Below are 25,425 nucleotides of genomic sequence, written 5' to 3'. Positions count from 1 at the left end.
TGTGTGTGTGTGTGTGTGTGTGTGTGTGTGTGTGTGTCTATCTCCTTCAGTTCTGCTCTTGGTCACTTCTTGTCTTCTGCTAGCTTTTGGACTTATTTGCTCTTGCTTCTCTAGCTCTTTTAATTGTGATGTTGGGGTACTGAGTTGAGATCTTTCTAGCTTTCTGATGTGGACATTTAGTGCTATAAATTTTCCTCTTAACGCTGCTTTAGCTGTGTCCCAGAGATTCTGGTATGTTGTCTCTTTGTTCTCACTGGTTTCAAAGAACTTCTTGATTTCTGCCTCAATTTCATTATTTACCCAGGAGTCATTCAGGAGCAGATTGTTCAATTTCCATGTACTTGTGTGGTTTTGAGTGAGTTTCTTAATCCTGAGTTCTAATTTGATTGCACTGTGGTCTGAGAGACTGTTAGTCAGGATTTCAGTACCCTAGTACCCATTAGTTATTTTTCCTGATTCTCTCCCTCTTCCCACCCTGCACCCTCTAATAGCCCCCACTGTGTGTTATTACCCTCTATGTGTCCATGTGTTCTCATCATTTAGCTCCCACTTACATGTGAGAACATGTGATATTTGGTTTTCTGTTCCTGCATTAGTTTACTAAGGATAATGGCCTCCAGCTCCATCCATGGTTCCTGCAAAAGATATGATCTTACTCTTTTTTAAGGCTACATATTCTCCTATGGCATGTATGTACCACATTTTCTTTATCTAGTCTATCACTGATGGGCATTTAGGTTGATGCCATGTCTTTGCTATTATGAACAGTGCTGCAGTGAAAATACATGTGCATGTGTCTTTATAATAGAATGATTTATATTCCTTTGTGTATATACCCAGTAATGGGATTGCTGGGTCGATGGTATTTCTGTCTTTAGGGCTTTGAGGAATCATCACACTGTCTTCCACAACGGTTGAACTAATTTATACTCCCACCAACAGTGTACAATTGTTCCTTTTTTCCATATCCTCTCCAGCATCTGTTATTCTTAAACTTTTTAATAGCAGTCAGTCTGATTGGTGTGAGATAGTATCTCATTGTGGTTTTGATTTGTGTTTCTCTATTGATCAGCGATGTTGAACTTTTTTCATATGCTTGTTGTCCACATGTATGTCTTCTTTTGAAAAGTATCTGTTTATATCTTTGGCCCACTTTTTAATGGGGTTGTTTTAAAAACAAATAAATTACTCTTTAAAAAAACACTATTGTCATAATGGTGACGATTTATTGAGCACCTACACGTGTCAGGCATTTTACGTAGATGTTTTTCGAATCCTTATAACATCAAAAGGTAGGTATTCTCTCTACTTCATAAACAAGGACATTGAGACTTAAGGAGGTTAAATAACTACTCCCTCAGGCAGGGTGCAGTGGAGTTTGGCAGAGCCTGGCATGTGCGACACTAAATCTGCCTTCTCACCTCACAGTAGCTGGTTGGGTGACTAAGATGTCAAAACCCAAAGAAAGAAAAGATGCTGGCTTTATTTACTTGAGGAATAATTAATAACTCATGACAGAACCATTTCCTACCTGTAAAGTAGTTTCACAGATGACGGTATATTCAATTTCACGCTTAAGCAGACAGCTTAGCTCTCCAATTACGTCCCCACTCGTACAGAACTCTGTAAACATAGCTCTGGACTCTCTATCAGGCCTCTGGCTACTCCCTATTCCAAAGGTAGGAGATAAATCACGCAACTGCAAAGGGAAAACGTGTGCAAAGCGAAAGAAGAAATTAAAAACCCTTTGATCAAACCATAGGAGCTTCCACTATTTCTCACAATTTTTCCAGTGGAAAGTAAAGATCTCTTGTCAGGTGTGAAGGCATTAGGCTTCACAAAAAAAAAAATCATTATTCCTTTCACATTTCAACTCCCCAGGGCAAGGATTTTTTTTTCTAATCATTGGTTTTACAGATGGCCCCTATTTACAACTTGCTACTTATGCCTGTCTTATATAAAAATCACCCCAAAACTGGTAGTTATAGTATGCAACTAATGCAATCACTCATTGAGTCCATTAGATATTCTTACCATAGTGGGCTAATGCATCAGGTGGAAATAACTTTTGATTGCTTGGACACATAAATCAGATATCATGAATTAATATGCCTCCAAACCAAGCCATGATGTTAACAAAAGACTTGTCTCTTTTTTGAATGCTTAAGAATAATTATCGTGCAATATCAACAAGTAAAGGTTTTAGGATAAACATAGGATGGTTGAGTTACTTCAAGAAAATAACTGGTAGGCATAACTGGAGAAAGAAGAGAGGTATCAGATTTTAGGGGGAAGTTGCAAGAATTGAGATGAGAAGGATTACGGAATTTTTCAGAAAGTTTAGCTGTAAACATCAAAGAGGCAGGGTATTGTTCAAGACACAGGAAAGAGGGAGCAAAAGCAATTAGCATTCAGACTTTGAAAGGCATTCATGCTTCCAGAGGAGTTTGAATTTTTTTTTTTTTTTTTTTTTTTAATGAGACAGAGTTTCGCTCTTGTTACCCAGGCTGGAGTGCAATGGTGCGATCTCGGCTCACAGCAACCTCCGCCTCCTGGGTTCAGGCAATTCTCCTGCCTCAGCCTCCTGAGTAGCTGGGATTACAGGCATGCACCACCATGCCCAGCTAATTTTTTGTATTTTTAGTAGAGACAGGGTTTCACCATGTTGACCAGGATGGTCTCGATCTCTTGACCTCGTGATCCATCCGCCTCGGCCTCCCACAGTGCTGGGATTACAGGCTTGAGCTACCGCACCCGGCTGAATTTTTTTTTAATGGCTGTAATTTTGAATGCAATTCAAAGGATCTTTGAGCAATGAAGAATGCCTCTGCTCATTGCAAACCAAGAAAAGATGATGACATTTGAGTAGGCAGCATTTTAAAGGAAGCCCCCCTGCAAGATTCCTGTCTGTTGTTCAAATACTAATCTAGGGATTGCAATGAAGGGGCTTTGTAGTTGAATTAAGGTTGCTTATCAGCCTACCTTAAAAAGATGATTTATGGAATAAAAGTTACTAATCAGCTGACCTTAGAAAAATGTACAAAGCCCCTTCACAGCCGTGCCAGATTAGTATTTGATTGAACAACAGATGGGAATACTGGGGGGACTGTAATCACGTGAGCCCTTGCAAGCAGAAGGGAGTCCACCAGAGAGAGACATGTGAAAGATTCCACATGCCTTTGCTTGCTCTGAGACGTGAGAGCCTGCATTCAAGGACGAAAGGGCAGTTCTGGGAGCTCAAAGTGGGCTCCAGCTGACAGCCTTTGAAGAAGCAGGGACTTCTGTTCTATAGCTATCAAGAGTAACTAGATCTGCCAACAACCTCAGCGAGCCTGGAAACAGATTCTGCCCCTAGAGCTTGCAGAAGGAAATGCAGTCCTACTGACATGTTGATTTCAGCTTCATGAGATCCAAGCAGAGAAATCAGCAGAACTCACTGGATTTCTGACCTACAGGACCATAAGCCACTAAATTTGTGGTAATTTGTTATGGTATCTAAAGAGTACTAATATAACCTCTTCAGACCAAGCATCATTGGACTATAGTTTAAGAAGGCTTAGCTAGTCTAGTCATTGCAGGAAAACTCTCAAAGAAACATGTTACAGCAAGTTGCAGCTTTTAAGTACTGAACTTGCCATATTTCATAAACACTGGCAGCAGTGTGTTTTTCCCAGAATTCTTATGGGAGTATACAGTAGTATAATGGCTAAGCACATGGATACTGGAGACAGACTACATGGGTTCTAAGTAATCTTTGACCTCTGAGTATGTGTAGTTGCGGCCAAGTGAATTATTTTTTTTTCTGTGCATCAGTTTTCTGTAAAATATAGGGTTGATGGCTGGGTTCGATGGCTCTCACCTGTAATCCCAGCACTTTGGGAGGCCAAGGCAGGCTGATCACTGAGGTCAGGAGTTCAACATCAGCCTAGCCAACATGGTGAAACCCCGTCTCTACTAAAAACACAAAAATTAGCTGGGCCTGCTGGTGCATGCCTGTAATCCCAGCTACTCGGGAGCTGAGACAGGAGAATTACTTGAACCCAAGAAGCAGAGGTTGCAGTGAGCCGAGGTGACAGAGCGAGACTGTTGTCCAGGCTGGAGTGCAGTGGCACGATCTGGAATTCTCGTGCCTCAGCCTCCCAAGTAGCTGGGATTATAGACGTGTGCCACCATGCTGGGCAAATTTTTGTATTTTTAGTAGAGACGGGGTTTTGCCATGTTGGCCAGACTGGTCTCAAAATCCAGATCTCATGTGATCTGTCCACCTAGACCTCTCTAAGTGCTGGGATTACAGCTGTGAGCCACCGTGCCCAGTCCATATTGCCTTTCTTGACTACCTTTTAAAAAATCACAATTAATCTCTTCATGTCTACATCATCTCTAATATACTGTAAACTTACTTGTTTTGTTCATTGTCCCATCTCCTTTTATCCCACTACGAGTAATTAAGCTCCAAGAAGGCAGGAATTTGTGTCTGTTTTGTCAATCCCATGCCTAGAATTAACAGTGCCTGACACATGGTGGTAATGAAGCAAATATTTGTGGAATAATTGAGTGAATTGATGCACGAAAAGTGCTTAGAATAGTGCCAAATAGTAAATAAGTGTTATATTGTGTTAGTATTCTATTTATTATAGTAGTTTGTTTCCATGATATTTTAAGGTCTGATATACACATTTCAAAACCAGAAAGCCAAATATATTATTTTCCCATATCAAGGATTTGTCATTTTATGACCATCATCTAGGATCTAGGAATTATTTGGCTCATAAATTGGGGCTCACCCATGAATTCAGCTACTAAACTACTATTATGCAAATACAAAGGATTCTTGTCCCCATCACTCTATGACCTCTCTCTCTCTCTTTCTCTCTCTCTCTCTCTCTCTCTCTTTCTCTCTCTCTCTCTCCCCCCTGTCTCTCTGGGCAACAAAAGCCTCCCATTGGACAGATTAAAAGTTGTATTTCTGATCCTCATCTTATTTCCTTGGCATGGCATGCATAATTCAAGCCATGCCAAGTATTGATTTCCTTGTTTGAACATTCTGAAAATCCTGCTTCCTCCCAGGACTGTTGCAAGAAATAAGTAAAGACTATGACAGCATTTTGTATGACAGCATTTCAGATGTTGACTATCCCTCAGCTGTCATAGTCAGAGTAGAAATGCTTTCATTACATTAAAAATGTAAACTTTTTCAGTACCTAAATTTCTTCTTATTCTACAATTACATGTTTCAAAATACACTTTAAGTAAAAAAAAAAAAAAAAAAAAAAATCAATAGACCCTTACAATTGCCATTCCTGAAATAATTAAGTAAATTCCTTGTGGCATTTCACCTTTTTTACAAATGATATCGCCATAGTCAAAATAGGCAAGTTTGGCTCTTCCCTGAGTGAGAAAAAAAAGAAAAAAGAAAAGAAAAAAAGACAGTCAACACAAAAACTTCCTAGTCTACTTTTCTAAATATTATATATATATACATGATTTTAAAACTAAAAACAGTTTCCAAGTAGCATAAAAACACAAACTATATTCTTGGTTTATTACTGAACTGTAATGTGCTATTACCTCATCACCTTTTAGAAAGAAAGGAACAGGCAGACACACTTTGACTTTGTGATTAGTACCTAGCATAGTAACTTGTATAACTATGGAATGAATATGCAAATTAATGAATGAAAATTTTTTTCAGCTCCTGTTTGGAGCTTGGGTTATAATGGTAAGCTAAGCAATTTCCCTGACTTCGGAAAAAAACTTTCAGCTATGTTGGGTAGATATTTACACAATCAAGTGGGGTAATTACAACAAAGAAGACAACAGGGACAGGGCACTATGCAAAAAAATGCAGAAAAGCCACAGGATCCTATCTTGGTTGTTCTGCGAGGCCTTTACAGCAGACAGGACAGCTAAGCTGAGACTTGAAAGAGGATAGCCCGGATAACATGAGTTGAAGACCTCCAGGGCAGAAGATTCATATATGCACGATCCAGAAGCAAATGAATGTCTGCAGTTAGGGTAATAGCAAAGATGGCATATGTCTCAGGCAGGGAGGGATGGCGACCAGGGTTGAGCCATCCACTAGGCATCCGCAGGCGCAGCGCCTGCATCTACAATACTTTTAGACATTTACAACAATGTTTTAATGTTTTTTAGAATCAGAAGGAGGAAAACTAGTTGTATAAGAGAAAAATGTTTTATTATGTAATACTAATATATTCACTGTTATACTAATACAATCATAAAGTCTAATTTTTAATGCTTTTTGTGGAGGAAGAGGTCCACTAAGGCAGAAGTGCCCAGGGCCCCTGAGAGTCATTATGTTCTTCAGGCTCTCTGCAACTGACTTCATGTGGTCCCTCCAGCACTGCTCCTGCCAGGGGCCTCTGTGCTGCTCCTGGAACACATCAGACACATCCTGCGTCGGGGCCTCCTTGCACCCACTACTCCCTTTGCCTGGAGTGCTCTTCACTAAGACATCTACCTGGGTTGCTCCCTTACTTCTTTCACATCTCTCTCCAAATGTCACCTTGTTAGAGCAGCCTTCCATGGCCTCTCCATATTACCTTTTCTCACCTTATTTTTCTCTAGCACTTACAACCATCTGATAGGCCTGATAGGCTATATATTTATGTGTTTGGTGTGTTTATTGTCCATCTCCATCCATATAATATAAGCTTTATGAAAGTAGGGATTTCGGCCAGGCATGGTGGCTCACACCTGTAATACCAGCACTTTGGGAGGCCAAGGCGGCAGATCACTTGAGGTCAGGAGTTCAAGACCAGCCTGGCCAACATGGTAGAACCTTGTCTCTACTAAAAATATAAAAATTAGCTGAGCACAGTGGCACATGCCTGTAATCCCAGCTACTTTGGAGGCTAAGGCAGGAGGATGACCTGAAACCAGGAGGCGGAAATTTCAGTGAGCTGAGATCACACCACTGCACTCCAGCCTGGGCGGCAGAGTGGGACTCTATCTAAAAATAAAAATAAAAATAAAAATAAAAAAAAGAAAGTAGTTGACTTCATCTGTTTTGTTTACTGCCATATCCCAAAACCTAGAACAGTCTCCGGCTTGTAGAGGATATTCAATAGATATTTGTTGAAAGAGTCCAAAGTCCTGTGACAACCCTCAGCTGACAGAGCATGAACTTGAATACTCCTCAGTTCTCACTGTTCCCTATTATACTATGCCCAATCGGCTTTACTTTTATACTATCTGCCTGGTCTGTGCAGTAACCTAAATTTGAGATCCTTGCTCCAAAAAATGTCTCTCCCTGTGTGTACATCGAGAAGTCTACAACATAAAATAGAATGGGATTGGTAATAGACACCTAGAGCTACTCCTAATCAGATAAGCCATTGTGCAAAACTATCTTTGCCCTTTAGGCTCAAAAAGAGATCTATTCTTCCTCTAGGCTTTCCTGGGCTTCCATTTTGGCTTTCCCTGAATTGGCCAGTATGGAATATGCTTTTCTGTAAACCTTTCATTAGGGAGTGGGAAAAATGGGTAATTATCAAACCTGAACCAAAACAGAAAACAGAATCTTTACCTTGAAGAACTGAATGAGAACATCTTTACCTTCCAGCCAAATGATATTATGAAGGTATTTGTCAGGAGTTGGGGGTGGGATTGCCATTGGAATGTTATTTAGTGCTTTTATTTTTTTAAGAAGTACCTAAAAATAATCACAATAATGGGGATCAGATCCTATAACAGAAAATAGACATGAGGCAAAAACTAAGGAAATCTAAATAAGCTACTGTTAGGCAAGTTGAACCTTGTTTGACTCATGGCTTTTCTCATCCTATCTAAATTCCTCTAATCATTTTTGTCCCTTGTCTTCCCTTATTACTATTTTCACTGATTTATTAACTCAGATTGAACCTATTGTCTTCATAATTCAGTTGACACAGTGGATGGAGAAGCAGAAAAGTCTAGTAAGTCTATAGAGGGAGCCAAAGAAAAATGCCATAGATGGCAACCCTGTTAGGAAATGGAGAATCTAGGAAGCTTTCTAGATCCGTGTTCAAATCCCTTCCTTAGGCCTTGTCACATAGCCTGGTTGTTGTGGGTTCTATAAAGCACTCTGTATACTTTTAATACATCCCCCAATCATTTTTTTACTACACTTAGTTCAAGTTGGTTTCTGTTACTTGCAATCAAGTAGTTTTGACAAATGTAGCACACCGGGTAGCATTGGCATTGGTTGTCCTTTGCATTATCAAAGGCTACAGGTGATTATAGAGTTAACACCTGCAGTTAAACACTTTTTTTCAATCTTCATCCTCATTACACACTGCTAAAGTAACCATGAAGGCTGGGGTGTTATGCAGATAGAATCAAGTAAAATTACCTTATTCATCTCGATGCCCTCATGTTTATCAATAATGCCTCTTGACCAAAGGAAGGTGAGATTTTTTAGAGCTTCAGCAATCACATTTCGGATTGCCTGCTTAGTCTTCAAAGCAATGACAACATCACGACACTCATGCTCTATGAGTCCTACAGCAAAGGAAATAAAATTCAGTAAGTGGCCTGTGTGATAACCACAATAACTAATATTAGTATAATACTGTATAATTTCCAAAGCATCTACACAAAATTCTTTCATTCTAGTTTCACGCAGAACTTGTGAGGTCAGTCACAAGACCTCATAAAATAGGGCTGAAAATAACTCTTGTTATTTTCAACTCTCCTTTATGGATGAGAAAATTGGAAACTGGTTTCTCCCCCACACTCCCTCCCCACCCTGGTGGGTGTTTCTGAGATCAAGGCGCATATTCTTTCCCCTTTAGTAAACATGAACTGGACTGTGAGTCAAGGTTAAAACTGCATCTGTTTCATCTTCATATTCAACATGGAGCACAATGCTTGCCATATTGAAGGTATTCACTCATTTTTTTAACTAAAATGAATTGACCACTAAAGTGAAAGGTAGCAATGATCGAAAGCATAGGTTTTAGTGTCAAACACACCTGGGCTAGAGACCTGGCTCACTACTTACTCGGGCAAGTTAACCTCCCTAATAATATATTTGCCTCGCAGAGTAATTATAAGGATAAAACGAGTTAATGTATATAAAGCAGTTAGCAGTTCCTGCCACGATAAGCATTCAGTAATCAGTTCCAGTAACCACATGGAAACAAGCACTGCCTTTTAGAGTAGTGAACTGAGAAAACTTTGTAATATTCCATACTGATCTAAAACATAATATAAAGCAGCTATCCTAATCCCTTAATCTTTAAAAGAAAATAAAAACTTGTCAACACGTAAATGGCAACAATGGGTCATGGGTTTTCCGAGACGATGCCAAAATATTCTAACCTATTGTCTCTAAACTTACACTTTCATTCATTAGACCACATACTTTCCATTTTGATTTGGAAAGCGTAATCATATGGTGTCTTACAGCATAGTCACGAATACGAAATGGTTTTACTTTATTTACTTTATTTCTTTTCTGATAACTTCCATTTATTAAGGGCCTTACATGTACCAGACCCTCTACCAGATGCTTTTGCACACACTGAAAGCCTGCTCCACAGCCCCACATGAGGAAAGCTGACCCACAAAACCTGGTATTAAATTCCTGGGCTCCTGCTCCATGCTTCAAGTAAAGTGGAGTGACTATAGATACTCGAGAAGTGACATTTCTTGCAGCCCTACATTCCAGAGTATCTTTGCAAAAGACAAAACAACAAAACAAAACCATCTTGTCACAGGTAACCTTCATGTGTCTTTTTCTTCTAATCTTGAGGACTCTGACCTCGCCACCTTAATACACTTTCCACACTCCTCTCATTCTTTCCTCTACACTCTGGTAACAACTAATAGGACTCTGCTAACTCTGCAATTATCTATTGATATGCTTATACACTTCTGTTTAAGGGTTGGGGTTTCCCATCTCTGCTTTTCCATACCTGGCCCATTAGCTGTGTTTAATAAATGCTTGTTGAGTGCATAAATGAATGGGTAAGTAAATGAAAGCATAAATTTTTCTTCTTTTATTAAATTATGGAATAATAAGGTGTGACTTTAAGAACTCAGATACTTGAACTACCTACCTAATTCTTTGACAGCATCCTGTTTGTTGGTTTCCAAAATTTCATATAGTTTCTGTAAGATATTAAGAAAAACATGCATATCTTACTATACCAAGTGTACTTCCAAGAAGTATACTTATTCCACCAAGTACACTTCTGGCTTTCATTTTATTTTTATTTTTTGAGATGGAGTCTTGCTCTGCCACCTAGGTTGGAGTTCAGTGGCGTGATCTCGACTCACTGCAACCTCCACCTCCCAGGTTCAAGAGATTCTCGTGCCTCAGCCTCCCGAGCAGCTGGGATTACAAGCGTGAGCTACAATGCCCAGCTAATTGTTGTATTTTTGGTAGAGATGGGGTTTCTCCATGTTGGCTAGGCTGGTCTCACACTCCTGATCTCCAGTGATCCACCACCTCAGCCTCCCAAAGTGCTAAGATTACAGGCATGAGCCACCACACCCAGATGGCTTTCCTTTTAAATTCTGACAAAAGGAAGTATGGTAGAAGAAATTTCACTTAGTTAAATCTAGAAAAGCTATTGACTCAATTCTTCCCTCTGGGTCAATTCTGCTTCTTTGCTCATGCTCAGACATCAGTCTCAATCAATGAGTGTAGTACAGTCAGTAGCTTGCCTAACTACTGTGCCTAACAGTTCTCAGGAAAGATTAATATGCACTCCACTGTGCACTGAGAATTCTCACTGACAGACCCTGATCTGGGAGTGAGCCAACAGAGCAGCTAGTTGGGAAGCTAGACTATCAGGAGCACAAAAAGAAGTGGAAAAATGAGAAAATGTGATATTGATTAGTTCATATTTCTTAAAAATAACTCCTTGGATAACTGAATAAATCACTGCACTCCAGGGCTAACCAATCTCTGTTTAATCAATCATACAACAGATATTTGTTGGATGCCCACTATGTCCCAGGCACTTCTCCTCATGAAGTTTACCCTCTAGCTTTGAGTCACTGGGGAGTTTGCACTTGGCTACAGCAACAGTCGTGGAATCAAACAACTGACAGTTCTTTAGAGTGGTCAGGTACAGATGTCTGAAACTGCCAAATAACGCACGGCATAGTGCTATTTACAGGGAACAACTGGCTTGTTATCTAAATTTTAAACAAAGTTAAGTTTTTGTGGGTTTTTTGGTTATTTTTGTGTTTGTTTTGGTTTAGAAAAAAAATCACATGTAATGAATCCCTCATTGTGAATATAAGAATAAGTTATGTAATTTTTATTAATTTATTTCTTCTTACTCGATAATACTGCATCAATATTGGGAGGGTGCCAAATTAGTAGCCTATCCATGGCACCAACATACCTAGTCCAGCCCTGCTTGCATAGGTACAAAAACAGCAGCTAGCCCCCTTTCCCATCAAACTAGACTTACAGCAATCCTGCAAGACTGCTCTAGAAAGCCTTTGCACAAGAGCGAATGGGAACTGACTTCTGCCTACAAAGAGAATGTAATTATGAAGGCATGGACATACATTTATTTTTCTTAAGGTGAGCTGCCACAGGCCAATTTCCAGAACCAAGTCAGTTCCAGAATAAACACATCTCAAAAGACCATTTAAATCTTTACTGGTGTCTCTTTAAAAATGCCACAGGGGATTCACTTCACCTGTGACACATTAAGGACACACCTGTGTCATCAACTCTCTGCATCTTCTCCCAGATTCCTAAAAACACATCCTTAACTCCCCCCACTGCCTCTTGTTTTTCTTCTCTCTTCCTCTGCTTCTGAAATCTTTTCTCCTATGAATAGCTCTATGTTCTTTCTAATGCAGATCAATCTAGCCTTTGAGTAGTTCAATTTTCTTCTCCATTCTTCAAAGTAAATCAACAGGACAGAATTCTGTTACACACTAATGTTCAATCCAATAAAGGTAGGTATCTTCACAGCCTCTTTTCCTCTTCTGATTTCAATAAGAGCCTCTCTTGACTAAGAGTCAGAGGTAACATAACAGCCACCACAAAAAATAGGCACTCTAACCAGAAGAGATAACCTCTAGGCCATTCATGGTTTTATGTATCCACACAATCATTGTATCTAGGGCTTTAGTAATCAGTATTTAAATCCATCGCTGGTTAGAAATCAAGGTCACCTGGGCTGAGAAAACACCTTTCAGCTGTTGATACTGTTCCCGTAGACTCTCATTGACACATGTGAAAATATAACCAAAATCACCAAACACTGGGGGCAAAAACAGAATGAAATATAGAAACCAAACACAACAAACAGGAGAATGAACCCCAAGGAAGCAGAATTAACACAGGAAGCAAAAAACAAAAAAACAAAACAAAAAAAAAAAACTTTTAAGATAAAAAGAAGACTCAAGATAATATTATATTAATTTTTTAAAGTAAACAGTTGTTATGAAAAGGAAGCAACCACAGTTTTTTGAGATCAAAAAGTAAGTGTCAAAAAAATTTAAAAAGCTTAATAGATGGGCTGAACAGCAGAATGAATACAACTAGAGATTTAAAAATTTGTAACTTGGAAAATCAATTGAAAAAGTCTCACGAGAGTTGACAGTTATGAGTGAAAAATAAGGAAGTTTTTTTATCTGAAGAACGCGAGTCACCTCTACATTATCAGGCCCAAAGAAGCATGAGAATCACACAGCAGTCACGTTCCACTTTTCCCACTCTTTTGCGAGTGGCTGATAGTAGACAGACTGGTGTGAGGGAGCTTTGTTAGAACGGGATTCACTCCACCGCTAGGCTTTTATCTGGTGCTTACTGCATAGTGGCTGGAAATGAGGAGGGTCTTAAATGATAAAAAATAAATACTTCTACTCACCTGCCCCACCGTACCAGGATTTCAAGTTTTCACTGTCAAATCTTGGTTCTCTTTCCCTCTCTTCCTCTCCCCTCAAGACTTACCCTTTCTTTGAAGCTTCATTCAAGTCTCAACTCCTGCTTAACACCTTCTCAAGTGCCCTGTCTTTCAGAGAATGTTACAGAGACATACTGGATCTCTTCTCTATCCTCTGCACTCAGAAAATAGATCATATGGGCCGGGAGTGGTGGCTCAATCCCAGCACTTTGGGAAGCCGAGGCAGGTGGATCACAAGCTCAGGAAATCAAGACCATCCTGGTCAACACGATGAAACCCCGTCTTTACTAAAATACCAAAAATTAGCCAGGTGTGGTGGTGCGTGCCTGTAGTCCCAGCTGCTTGGGAGGCTGAGGCAGGGGAATTGCTTGAACCCAGGAGGTGGAGATTGCAGTGGCCGAGATTGTGCCACAGCACTGCAGCCTGGTGAAAGAGTGAGACTCCGTCTCAAAAAAAAAAAAAAAAAAAGAAGAAGAAAATAGATCATATATTTTCTGCTCTGAAGATAATGAGTTTGACGATAACAGCTGAAATGTAATGATCAGAGACTGTTCTCTGCAGTGCCTCATATGCTATAATGAGCAATTAAATCCCTTTCAACTGTTGGAGTTTGTCTGTTTGATCAAATCTACATAGAAGTAGTCTTAAAAGAAGTTAATACGCCTCAGAAGTTTTTCTCCCAAATGATCAGTGCTTATTTCTCACCTTATATATTGATTCACGGCCAGATATTTGTTTTATTAGAAGTTTGGCATCTTCTTGACTTTTGATATAGCCTTTTGTAATACTGTACATCAAGCTGAGGCGCTTTTCGATCTGCACATTTACAATACGTAACAGTACTGGTATTATTATCTGGAATAATGAGGAGAAGAAAAAACTGTAAATTTGATGAGGATAGGCACCCTCCGAGGCAGAAGTTCTTAAAGTGTCATCTCCAGACCAGCAACAGCAGAGCCCAGTAACTTGTTAAAAATGCAAATTCTCAGGTCACACTGGAGACCTGCAGAATCAGACACTCTGGGGTGGGGCCCGGCAGTCGGTGTCTTAGCAAGTCCTCCAGGTGATTCTGTGCATACAAAAGTCTAAGGCCCATCCTCGCAAGAAGGTGAAGCTTAGTGAATAAAGTCTCCAGCACTGCCTTTTCCCTCATTCTCTGTACCCCCAGATTTCAGGAGACCTCTAATTAGGTCTCCTAAGCTGGGTAATAGATACCCACGGAACAAATTATCACTCTGTGCCTCGGTTTCTTCACTTGGAAAATAAGGAACTTAGGGTATCTAAGATGTTGCTTAGCTCTATATTTTTCCAACCATAAGCTAAGGCAGGCTAGTGTCACGGCTTAAGAGAATGGAATTTTAAATATACTCCTCCCTAAATTCAAATGCCAGCTCTCCTATTCACCAGCTCTATGACCTTGAGCACGTTACTTAGTGACTTTGAGGACTCAGTTTCCTCATGCGTAAAATGAGGAAATAATATCTAAGTACCAGAATTCCAATAGGGCTGCTCCTCAAAATGCACGTAGTCAATCACACAGATGGGGGCTTCCCAAAGGGTTAAAGTCATGTCAGAGCACAGGGGTAGATGGTGAGGGGTTGGGTAACAAGGGAGAAAAAAAACTGAACTGGAAGATGGCATCATAGTGAAGGAAGTACAAGAGCAGAGAAGGAAATTTTTTTTTTAAGCTGTTATTTTGCCTGTGAAACTTTGGGCACAGAGAGAGATATTTAAAGAGGATTTTTTTCTTTTTTTTAAATTATACTTTAAGTTCTGGGGTACATGTGCAGATTGTGCAGGTTTGTTACATAGGTATACACATGCCATGGTGGTTGGCTGCATCCATCCCCAATCATCTACATTAGGTATTTCTCCTAATGCTATCCCTCCCCTAGCCCCCAACCCCTGCTATCCCTCCCCTAGCCCCCCACCCCCTGACAAGCCCCAGTGTGTGATGTTCCCCTCCCTGTGACCATGTGTTCTCATTGTTCAACTCCCACTTATGAGTAAGAACATGCTGTGCTTGGTTTTCTGTTCTTGGGTCAGTTTGCTGAGAATGTTGGTTTCCGGCTTTATCCATGTCCCCGCAAAGGATATGAACTCATCCTTTTTTATGGCTACATAGTACTCCATGGTGTATATGTGCCACATTTTCTTTATCCAGTCTATCATTGATGGGCATTTGGGTTGGTTCCAAGTCTTTGCTATTGTGAACAGTGACACAATATACATATGTGTGCATGTGTCTTCATCATAGATCGATTTATAATCCTTTGGGTAAATACCCAGTAATGGGATTGCTGGGTCAAATGGTATTTCTAGTTCTAGATCATTGAGGAATCACCACACTGTCTTCCACAATGGTTGAACTAATTTACACTCCCACCAACAGTGTAAAAGCATTCCTATTTCTCCACATCCTAAAGAGGATTTTTTCAAAGTTATACTCCACAGTGCACTGACACTCCATGAGCTTTCTTTTAGGGCACCTAAAGCTCACCAATATTCTTTCAAGTTTTCCAGTGCAAGTTTGTCTCTTTTGAAAGCCACATGATGCTGAGACTGGCTATGAGCCACCTAACTTTACATAGTGGTGACATCTACCTCACAGGGCTGTTCTAATAATTAAACTAGACAATTTATGTAAAGTGCTTTACACAATTCCTGGAAAATAGGGAGTGTTCAATTAAAAACCATGGTAATATACTTCACTGAGATTTGTCAGAGCATGCTAGACAGAAGGGACAACTGGTTCAGAACATTGCTGCCCACACTCTAAATAGATTTGGTTTATGTGACGTCCCTAATTAGGCAAAAGGAGTCAGCCTGGTGGGAGCAGGGGAAAGCAAAAAGCAACAGCAGATAAGCTGCAAGTCTGCCTTTCTTCATGGTCCAGGACACATTGCCTTCCTGCACAAACAGCTCAAAATCTTCTGTGCCCAACTACCACCAGACACCTGCAAGTTAGCTCACTGCAACTGTGGCATTAACAGCACAAAGCCCTTGCAGCAGGCAGTGGACGCACCATCCTATAAAATCTCCAGCAAGCCTTTGTTTCTTTGCAGTCAGCTTCTTTCTTGCAGGCTGCCCATTGTTTCCCTGGCAATGTATTTTCCTACTTTCTCTAATAAATCTGCCTTTCTTTATCTACAACTGTCTTGGTAAATTATTTTGCTACCGGGCCACCATCCCAGATAGCTGTTGCTCCCCTGTGACCATTTCCACAATAATACATTTTTAAATCTTTGTTTCATTTTAAATACTTTTCACAAAGTATTATTTCCAAAATAATTATTTTACATTTACCTGCATACGACCTCTATATAAATACTGATTACCTAAAGAAACTTCTATCTTCCATCTCAACAATTAGCCTCACACAACACATCCTGATTTCTAGGATAGTTTCCATGATGGTGGAGTTATGCCTTAAATGAGTCCTTTGCTCCAAACTCAGCTCATAAGGCAAAAAGCACATCGAATCAAAATTACCCTTTAAACCAGGTACAGTAACTCTGAACTGTAATTCTTCTGAACGCTAAAGTTTGGTTACACCAATGCAGAATAAATGAAGGAACAAAAAAGAAAGTCTGTAAGCACAAGCTGGATAGTCAAACAATTCTGCTTTAAAGATAACTATTAAAGGTGGAGAATGGGGACTAGGTGGAGGAGTATAAAGTGTGCAGTTTACCATCAGGGCTTATTGCAATTTTTAAAAATGTTAAGTCTCTCTATATAACTTCAATAAATACTAATATAAGAGATTTGCTTGATGTAATAAGAATTAAACACCAACAAACATGGCATGGCAAGTGAAATCATTAAAGCCCCCAAGTTAAAACCTTATATAATGCAACTCCACTGGAAAGAGAGAAAGGAGGCATAAGAGTAGAAACTGAAAGTATAAAAATCTGCCTTCAGAATCAAAACCAGAGTCAGGGAAAGAAGGCATAGCAATTGTGAAGGCAATTGAAGGCCACAGCATAATTTAATTCCATAGGTAGTATGCCATGTGACTGTGGAGCTGTGGAGAAAATATTTTTTGTTTCTGCACAGTTTGGGAGACATCAATAAATTTTACTGAAACTTCAAGAACTTGTCTTTGGGTTACCCTGCTTCAAGCGGCACCCAGATTTTCATTCATTCACTCGACAAATATTTATTAAGTACTTACTATATGCCAAGCACTGTTCTGGAGGCAGAGGTTAGTTACATCAATGACCAAAACAGGCTGAGTACAGTGGCTCATGCCTGTAATCCCAGCACTTTGGGAGGCTGAAACAGGAGGATTGCCAGAGCCCAGGAGTTTGAGACCAGCCTGGGCAATATAGTGAGATCCCATCTCTATTCAAAATGGAAAAAGAAAGACCAAAACAAAGATCTCTACCTCATGGACGGTATATACAATTATAGCTGATAAGTACTGTGGGGAAAAATCAAAGTTAAGCAGGTAGAGGGGAATCAGGAGAATGAGGTAGAATTGAGGGTGTGAAGGGTGAGTTGCCAGTTGACATAGGCTGGTCAGGGGAGGCCTCTGTGGCAAGGTGAGATTTGAGCAATGGCTTGAAGGTAGTGAGGGAGGGAACCACGCAGATACCTACTGAGAGGGTGTTCCAGAAGGGACAACTTCTGTTTCATTTCTTTCACGACAATGGGGCTTCTTTCTTTCTTTTCATTTTTTTTTTTTTTAATATATGAAACATTTCAAGAATTTGCATGTCATCCTTGCGCAGGGGACATGCTAATCTTCTCTGTATCGTTCCAATTTCAGTATATGTGCCACCGAAGCGAGCACAACAATGGGGTTTCTTAACACACAGTGTAGGAAAAGAATCTTAATATTTTATTTTATTATTTATTACTTTTTTTGAGACAGGGTCTGCCTCTGTCACCAGAGCCATCATCACATTCTGTCTGCTGGAGTGCAATGGCACAATCTTGGCTCACTATAGCCTCAGCCTCTTGGGCTCAAGCGATCCTCCCACCTCAGCCTCCCAAGTAGCTGGGACCACAGGTGCACACCATCACGCTCAGGTAATTTCTTAATTTTTTGTAGAGATGGGGTCTTGCTATGTTGCCCAAGTTGTCTCAAACTTCTGGACTCATGCAATCCGCCCAACTAAGCCTCCCAAAGTGCTGGGATTATAGGCATGAGCTACCACTCCTGGCAAATCTTAATATTTTAAAATATGAAATTTTACCTTGAAGAGAGTAAGAAACCTAATGAGTCTTAAATATTCTGTTACTACTGTAACCTGAATAAGAGTCAAGCTGTTTGGTATCCGTTTCACAAGGTACATAAAAAAGATATCAATGATTCCAGTGACCAGGATAGAAAATTCCAAAACATTCCAAAACTGTTGAAAATATTTCCTTTTCAGAATTATTATCTGTATAGAAAACAAATAGAAACAAGTGTCATTTCATAGCACCTATACAGTAATGTTGGGGGGGAATCTATAAAATTAACGATTAGATTCTTGACTACAAATGAGTTATATTCCAAAAGTTGAGCTTTAAGTTATTGATTTGGAATCCCCCCAAAATTCTTTTAAATCTTCAATATCAAAAATTATAATTTGATTAAAAATATATACTCTATAATAAAGTTAGATTGCCAAAAACAAGCATTAAAAATAGCAATAAACAGGTTCATTGCAATACTATTAATAATAAAATGTGAAAATAGTAATGCTGATAAATCACCTTTTACACATTTATACGAATAATTAACTCACATTTTATGACAAGGGCCTAGCAAACCAATTCTTATTCACTTATTTATTTCTTGCATCATTTCAAAAAATATTTGAGGAAAACATCCCTGTCTGGATTTTCAGTTCTTCTTTACCTGATCCTTGGGAATCTGTCTCCTTTTTTTTTTTTTCTTTTTTAAGAAAATTAGGTTTATTTATGTAATTTAGAAAAATTGATTTTAGCGTTAGAGTTTGTCAAATGTTTTCACTCTGATCAATTTACGATAGTATTTACATACAAACATAATAAAATAGAGTACATCACATTGCTTTTGCTTCGAAGTGTTTTCTCAATTCTGACATGCCTCTATCACTTCAGTTTGTAATTATTAACAGGGAAATGCTCTTTATGACATAGTGCTTGATTCACACAGTATACCACAGAATAGAAGGAGAATCAATGATCATGAACAGAGTTAAAATATATTTTTCAACCAATATGACTTTATTATTAATCTTTTTTCTTTTTCTTTTCTTTTTTTTTTTTTTTTTTTGAGACAGAGTCTTGCTCTGTCACCCAGGCTGGAGTGCAGTGGCGCAATCTTGGCTCACTGCAACCTCCGCCTCTTGGGTTCAAGCAATTCTCCTGCCTCAGCCTCCCGAGTAGCTGGGACTACAGGCGCCTGCCACCACGCCCAGCAATTTTTAAAATATTTTTAGTAGAGAAAGGGTTTCACCACCTCGGCCTCCCAAAGTTTTGGGATTACAGGTATGAGACACTGTGCCTGGCCTCATTAATCTTTTTTCTATAATAAAATATGTTTCACGTTAAAAAAAAATACTTGTATTCACTGATGATCTAAATCTATTGTTCTAAATTTGGCATTTATATAAACCCATAGTTGATTTAAATACAATATAGATATGAACCTATACTAAAACTCATTGATATGTTTGCTACAAATAAAAATGAACAAAATTGGCAAGAAGAGAGGTAACATAAAAAGCCATTTTAAAAATAGTGGAGATGCCTATTCTATTTAAAACTTCCATTTTCTGAAGCTAATATAAACTAAACCAAAAGATGGTGAAAAACTGTGATAAATATAGATACCAAATCTTACGTCACACTGTAAAGTTGTAATTTGTACTATTTTTTTTTTTTTAAGACCCATTGCAACCTCCACCTCCCGGATTCAAGTGGAGAATCTCTCTACTTTTATGATACTTAGCTGATGTCCAATACCATGACTTTTATACTAATTTCACTATAAAACTTAGAAAATTCAAAAAGGTTACTAAATTTCCAGGATCTCATTAATTATCATAGCAAATGGCTCTTGGATCAAGTTACTTCAATAATATGACAAAAATAGATTCAAAATACCTGAATTGCTCTTTTTATAGATTATATTTCTATTTTAAACAGTACCTTCAATGTTGATTCTAATACATACAAAAATATAAAATAGTAGTTCATCGCTATCAGTGCTGACCCATTTAACTCTCTTGCCATTGGCCACAGTTGTATTATCAGAGGATAAATATATATCAGATGTATAATGTGTCCTGCATATTCAAATTCTTCAGAAAATACTATGTGAAATACAGAAGTCAGAAATATATTACTCCTGAAAAGAGACCAAATAAAATGTTAGATCACTTAAAAGTATAATTAGCAGCTGAAGTTCAACATTTGTTTAAACAAATCATTAAAAATAATTTGAAGACTACAGATAATATAAAATAATAATAAAAATCAAAAGCATATTTCCTGTACATAAACATTATAATGGAAAAAAATAAAAAATATCATTTTTAAAAATCCATATCAGGGATGGGGGAAGCATTTTTAAAAATCAAGGCTACAGTGTCTTGGAAACAATGCAAAGGTTCATAAATAAAAGCAAGAAACAAATAAGTTTGGAAGAAAATGAATTATACATTGGATTGTTTAAAATCGAGTGAGAAATAAATAGTCTTATTAAATAATTACTATATCACATACTTCTTAAAACTTTTCAATTTGCCTAATGTAGAGCATGACAAAAAGAGATTCTTTGGATATATGTGAAGATTCTACAGTTTTGATTTTTTATATCTCTTTAAACTTATTAAATAGAAAAAAGTTAAAATTTATAACAAATTAGAATTTGTTATAAAAGGTTAATCCTCATTTAAAATTTAGCAGCATTAATGCTCTTGGTATGATCTTGTTTTGACATCTTCTATTGGTAGAAAAGTTATGTCTCTGCACTCTAAAAAGTATGTAAGCTCACAATTTATATAACGAAGTAAAAAATCCACCCCAGTTAAGTAAAATCTGTATTTCGTGGTATTTTGGAAAATTGGTTACAGGTATTATGCAGGCCATGTTGTGTTTTTCCTAATTATAGATCAACAGAATCACGTGATAGCACAGGTGAAATTAAACAGAGCTAGATCTAGTCACCAGTTAGATATTTCTCACCCTTGCTCTATGTTATACCCAGGAGAATATTAAGCAGCCAACAACACACTATAACCTTCAGACACAGCAATTAAAACTTGCAGTATTCAAATATGACCATCCTTTTTTCCTTCCTGACTACTCTCTAATAGAGATGTCAATGAAGTTGCTGAAACAGAATGGAGGAAGAGAAGCAAGCACCACGCAATCAGTGAAAATCAACCATAATATAGTTTTTTTTTTAAATAAGGAAAATTGAGATAAGCTGTTCTGACAATGTAGAAATGGTAGTATTTTCAAGTATGTTTCTATTAAAGGTTCACAATACTTACTCAGGTGGAATAAAAAGTATCTTTTCTTTAGGATAGTCCAAGAAAGTTAAAACGTTTTTAAACTTTATAAGCCAACTTCTAGCACTTACATAAGATGAAACATCGTAAATACTCATGAATCTAACAGAGAAAAATATACATTTGTGTTATAATAAAAAGCAAGTATTACTTTGGGTTAATATAAAAGGGGGAGGTGTACTAAGTATAAATTTAACATGGACCCACCAAATATGCTCAGTCACAAGCCTCTGAGTCCATCCACCTATCCACCCCATGGTCATGGTACAGGAGCATTTTTAGTATGAGACTCCTGCTGCCTCTGTTCCTGACCAGAGATCACACATAAGTAAAGCTTCTCTAGAACAATTCTTTGGAGTTTGGAATCAAGCTTTCCTTTGTCATGCGGCTCCAGCACAACCCCCTCCAAGGCCCTGAAGGCTCTACCCTTCCCAAACTTTATTCCTGGGACTGATAATAGATCTTCCAAATAGATTACCTGGCCGCTGAAATGTATGTATCATCCAGCCAGGATCTCCTATCATTATTGCCCCACAGTTTTGTGTTGGATCATCTATTATCTAATGTTTTCCAGGACTATAACAAGAGATCAATGTATCTCTAAGATACTGAGCTTTTCCCACCAGACTTAATTGTACTTGTCAGCATCAGCAGTTGGGCCAATTCTTCCAGAGCTTGCTCCACCCCAGGGAGCAGTCTAATGGCAGCCTCCAGGCTTCTGTACCTCATCTGTCTGGTAATTTAAAGTGAAGATAATATAAAGGCAAAATAATTATAATAGTAATTGAAGCTATATAAGTTCCTTTTCATGGATTCCCTGGTGTTTTATCTAATTACATGACAGTTCAATCTTTCTCCAGAATCCCCTAATGTCACCAGGGTTATAAAACTTTAGGGGAAGAAATGTAAACAAATGAAATTAAAAGTAGATGAATAGATGTATGGAAGGACGAGACAGATGGACAGACAGAAGATGGCTAGATATAGATATGTGAAATAATGGATTGATCCATCTGGACATTTAATTCTCAGTTTATTCATTCTTCATCATATAACCATTTGATTTTGGAAATATCAGTTAAAGAAGTGTTACACTTACTTTCCTTGGATGAGGCAATAGCTTTTTGCTGCACCAATTAATATCTGGGCTGCCTCTATTTCAAGAATTCCATCATTATGCTGTTGCTCAAAGCTACTCTAAACATACAATTTTAAATGAAGATTACAAAAGATCAAAACATGAATGTATTTTTCTTAACCCTTACATAGTCTCACTATTATTATTGAACTCAATATATCAAAATATGCTATTACAAAAAATTATATAGTAGGAAATAAATTTCATTAAATGCAAATGTTTACTGAATACTCATTTTTATAAAGTACAGTCCTGAATGTTATGAGAGATAAAAAGAGTCTTAGCTTTCTAGAAAATCAAAATGTATACCACTCAGCCAGGCATGGTGGCTCACTTTGGGAGGCTGAGACAGGTGGATTGCTTGAGTCCAGGAGTTCAAGCCCAGCCTGGGCAACCTGGTGAAACCCTGTCTCTACTAAAAATACAAAATTAGCCAGGCATGGTGGTGCATGCCTGTAATCCTAGCTACTCGGGAGGCTGAGGCAGGAGAATTGCTTGAACCCAGTGGGCAGAGGTTGCAGTGAGCCAAGATCATGCCACTGCACTCTAGCCTGAAAGACAGAGACTCTGTCTCAAAAAAAAAAAAAAGAAAAAAGATTAATGATAAAGTCATATTGATTGAAAAGCATTTTTTAACTCTGTTCATGATCATTGATTCTCCTTCTAGTCAGTGTTATACTGTGAGAATCAAGCACTATGGATCACTTGAACCCAGGAGGCAGAAGGCATGGTGAGCCAAGATTGCGCCATTGCACTCCAGCCTGGGTAACAAGAGCAAAACTCCATATCAAAAAAAAAAAAAAAAAAGAAATAGATAAAAAAAAAAATATATATATATATATACAACTCAAAGAGTTTGCTTTAGTAATATAAATAGCATCAGTAGCATCATCTTTTTATAGCAGAATAGAGTGTGCAAAGTATTAATTCTAAGTAATCATTTCAGCCCCACAAAGAACTATCAAAATAAAAAGATAGGCTGTATGGTTATGTCAATCCTCCCCCTAAAATAGCAGAAAAATTACAGCTTCTACATAATACTGACATTAAATTCAGAAAAACTATGCAGGGAAGGGGAAAGGGTAAGGAAATGTTGCATTTAATAGTCCCTCTTGAAGAATCTCAATGTACATCAGCATATTAAAAACTCTGAGAAGTTCTACAAGAAGTTCCAAAAGAAACTCATTTAACTTTATTTAAGCCAGCATTTCCCAGTGTTACCTCCTGGAACTGCTGCCTAAATTTCTTCACATACTGACCATGTACTTTGCCTATCCATTGTTTAAAAATGTTGACTCCAACTGCTACTGCATTTAACATATTTTCTCAAGTCTTAAAATTTAAGGGATGATAGTCATTTCAGGAAAGGAGCGAATTCATGCCACTTATATCTCAATATGATTCTTATTCATTCATTAGCTCCTTTTTCAGAAGATAGAAAAATGATTCACCAGTAACAGCTTTGATAAAGGCTATGCAAATTCTGAAGCTCCCTTTCCAAATGTAAGGGGCAATGGCCAGGAAAGGAAAGGAAAGGGAAATATGATCTTCAACAGAAAAAAATGAGAGAGAAAAGAAGGAATTTATATGTTAATAGAGATTTGAAGGGCATATCAGTTCATTGCAATGTGTGGACTTTATCAGAGTTCAATTTCAAACTATAAACTGTAAAAATAAATATGTATCACATTTTTGAGACAACTGGAAATCTTACACTGACTCAATATTTGATATTATTAAGGAATTATTATTCATTTTAAGTATAATATTAGTAATTTATTATGTTTTTTAAAATACTTTAAAATTTAGAGATAGATACTAAAATATTTACAGGTGAAATGATATGCCATGTATGATTTTTTTCAAACTAATACATAAGGTGTGGGTTAGGATGCAGCAGGTATTGGTCATGTGTGGATGTTTTTTAAGGTTGGGTGATGGGTGCGTGAGGCTTTATTACACAAGTCTATCTGCTTCTGCATATGTTAGGAATTCTTAATATTGACAATAAGTTTTAAAAATAGACAAAAATTCTGGGCATAATTAGTATTTTATATACATTTTATATTGAATAAAATGTGTTCTATTAGATCATAATTCCAGTTTACAATGTACAATTTGATAAGCTGGTTTAAGCTTGATTTTACCAGGTAATCTTCCTATGTTTATATTAGAACATTTAAATATTAGTATTATAACATTTCAAGAGAATTTTTGATTCATCAGATTTATTTTAGTTTATTACATCTCTAATAGTTAAATAAGCACTTGAGAAAATTTTGTATAAAAGGAACTCAGATATGTTAAATTTGTAAAAGCAATTTTAAATATTTGAAAATGTCTAATCAGTATGTAAATAGCACCAAACATTATTCTAAGAGCCCTCAAAAGTGACTGCTAAAATTTGCCAGACATAGAAACAGGATAATAAGGTTTGTGACTGAAAGCCTCAGGAAGGAGATTTTTTTTCTTAACTTTAAAAAGTCACACATTAATTTTAACAATCAATAGACTTTCAGAAGGTGAAGAAAAGTTTTCAAGTCATCTGAAAACCATATGCAAGGATTAAAGACATTGCAAGAAAAGAAATTTCAAAACATTATGTGAACAGCACCAACCATTTGTATTACAGCAACATGCAATCTGGCTTCTTCTATTAAAACTTCATCTGTTGGGGATTCCTTCTTCATTTCCTTAGGTGAAACATGGGAAAACTGAACCGTATCAGACGACATTTTAAAACATAAAGAGATAAAGTTAAAAATAAGTAAAAATGATTAAGAGCTGGCAAATGCTACATTTAACAAAGATTCCAATAATTCAAAGGAGAATTGCTAGAATGAAGAGCTATGTATAACTTGGGTAATGTTTTTTCACATATAAGAAGTGTTGCCTTCAATTGTGCTGA

At 37.7% G+C, this 25,425-nt stretch overlaps 1 protein-coding gene and 1 non-coding gene across 2 annotated transcripts in view; both read right to left on the bottom strand.

Moving 5' to 3' along the window:
* The window catches only part of SLC9C2 (solute carrier family 9 member C2 (putative)), a 74,314-nt gene that overhangs the window by 9,359 nt on the left and 39,530 nt on the right, over positions 1-25,425 (bottom strand). The window contains exons 12-22 of the mRNA XM_032291365.1: positions 25,136-25,231; positions 22,479-22,576; positions 21,362-21,481; positions 20,013-20,211; positions 18,086-18,274; positions 13,590-13,739; positions 10,065-10,116; positions 8,354-8,502; positions 7,550-7,675; positions 5,290-5,388; positions 1,532-1,699 (exon numbers count right to left, since the gene is read on the bottom strand). Of these exons, the coding sequence (XP_032147256.1) occupies positions 1,532-1,699; positions 5,290-5,388; positions 7,550-7,675; positions 8,354-8,502; positions 10,065-10,116; positions 13,590-13,739; positions 18,086-18,274; positions 20,013-20,211; positions 21,362-21,481; positions 22,479-22,576; positions 25,136-25,231 (1,446 nt within the window). The remainder of the gene's footprint in view (positions 1-1,531; positions 1,700-5,289; positions 5,389-7,549; positions 7,676-8,353; positions 8,503-10,064; positions 10,117-13,589; positions 13,740-18,085; positions 18,275-20,012; positions 20,212-21,361; positions 21,482-22,478; positions 22,577-25,135; positions 25,232-25,425) is intronic.
* On the bottom strand, positions 17,573-17,679 carry LOC116560340. The gene has a single exon (XR_004272924.1). It is a non-coding gene; the product is annotated as a U6 spliceosomal RNA (small nuclear RNA).

Source organism: Sapajus apella, unplaced genomic scaffold (genome assembly GCF_009761245.1).
Source record: "Sapajus apella isolate SASKATOON/1434 unplaced genomic scaffold, GSC_monkey_1.0 scaffold25, whole genome shotgun sequence".
Classification (NCBI taxonomy): domain Eukaryota; kingdom Metazoa; phylum Chordata; class Mammalia; order Primates; family Cebidae; genus Sapajus; species Sapajus apella.
The sequence above is the reverse complement of the archived record's forward strand: the minus strand, read 5'-3'. Positions and strand labels throughout refer to the sequence as shown.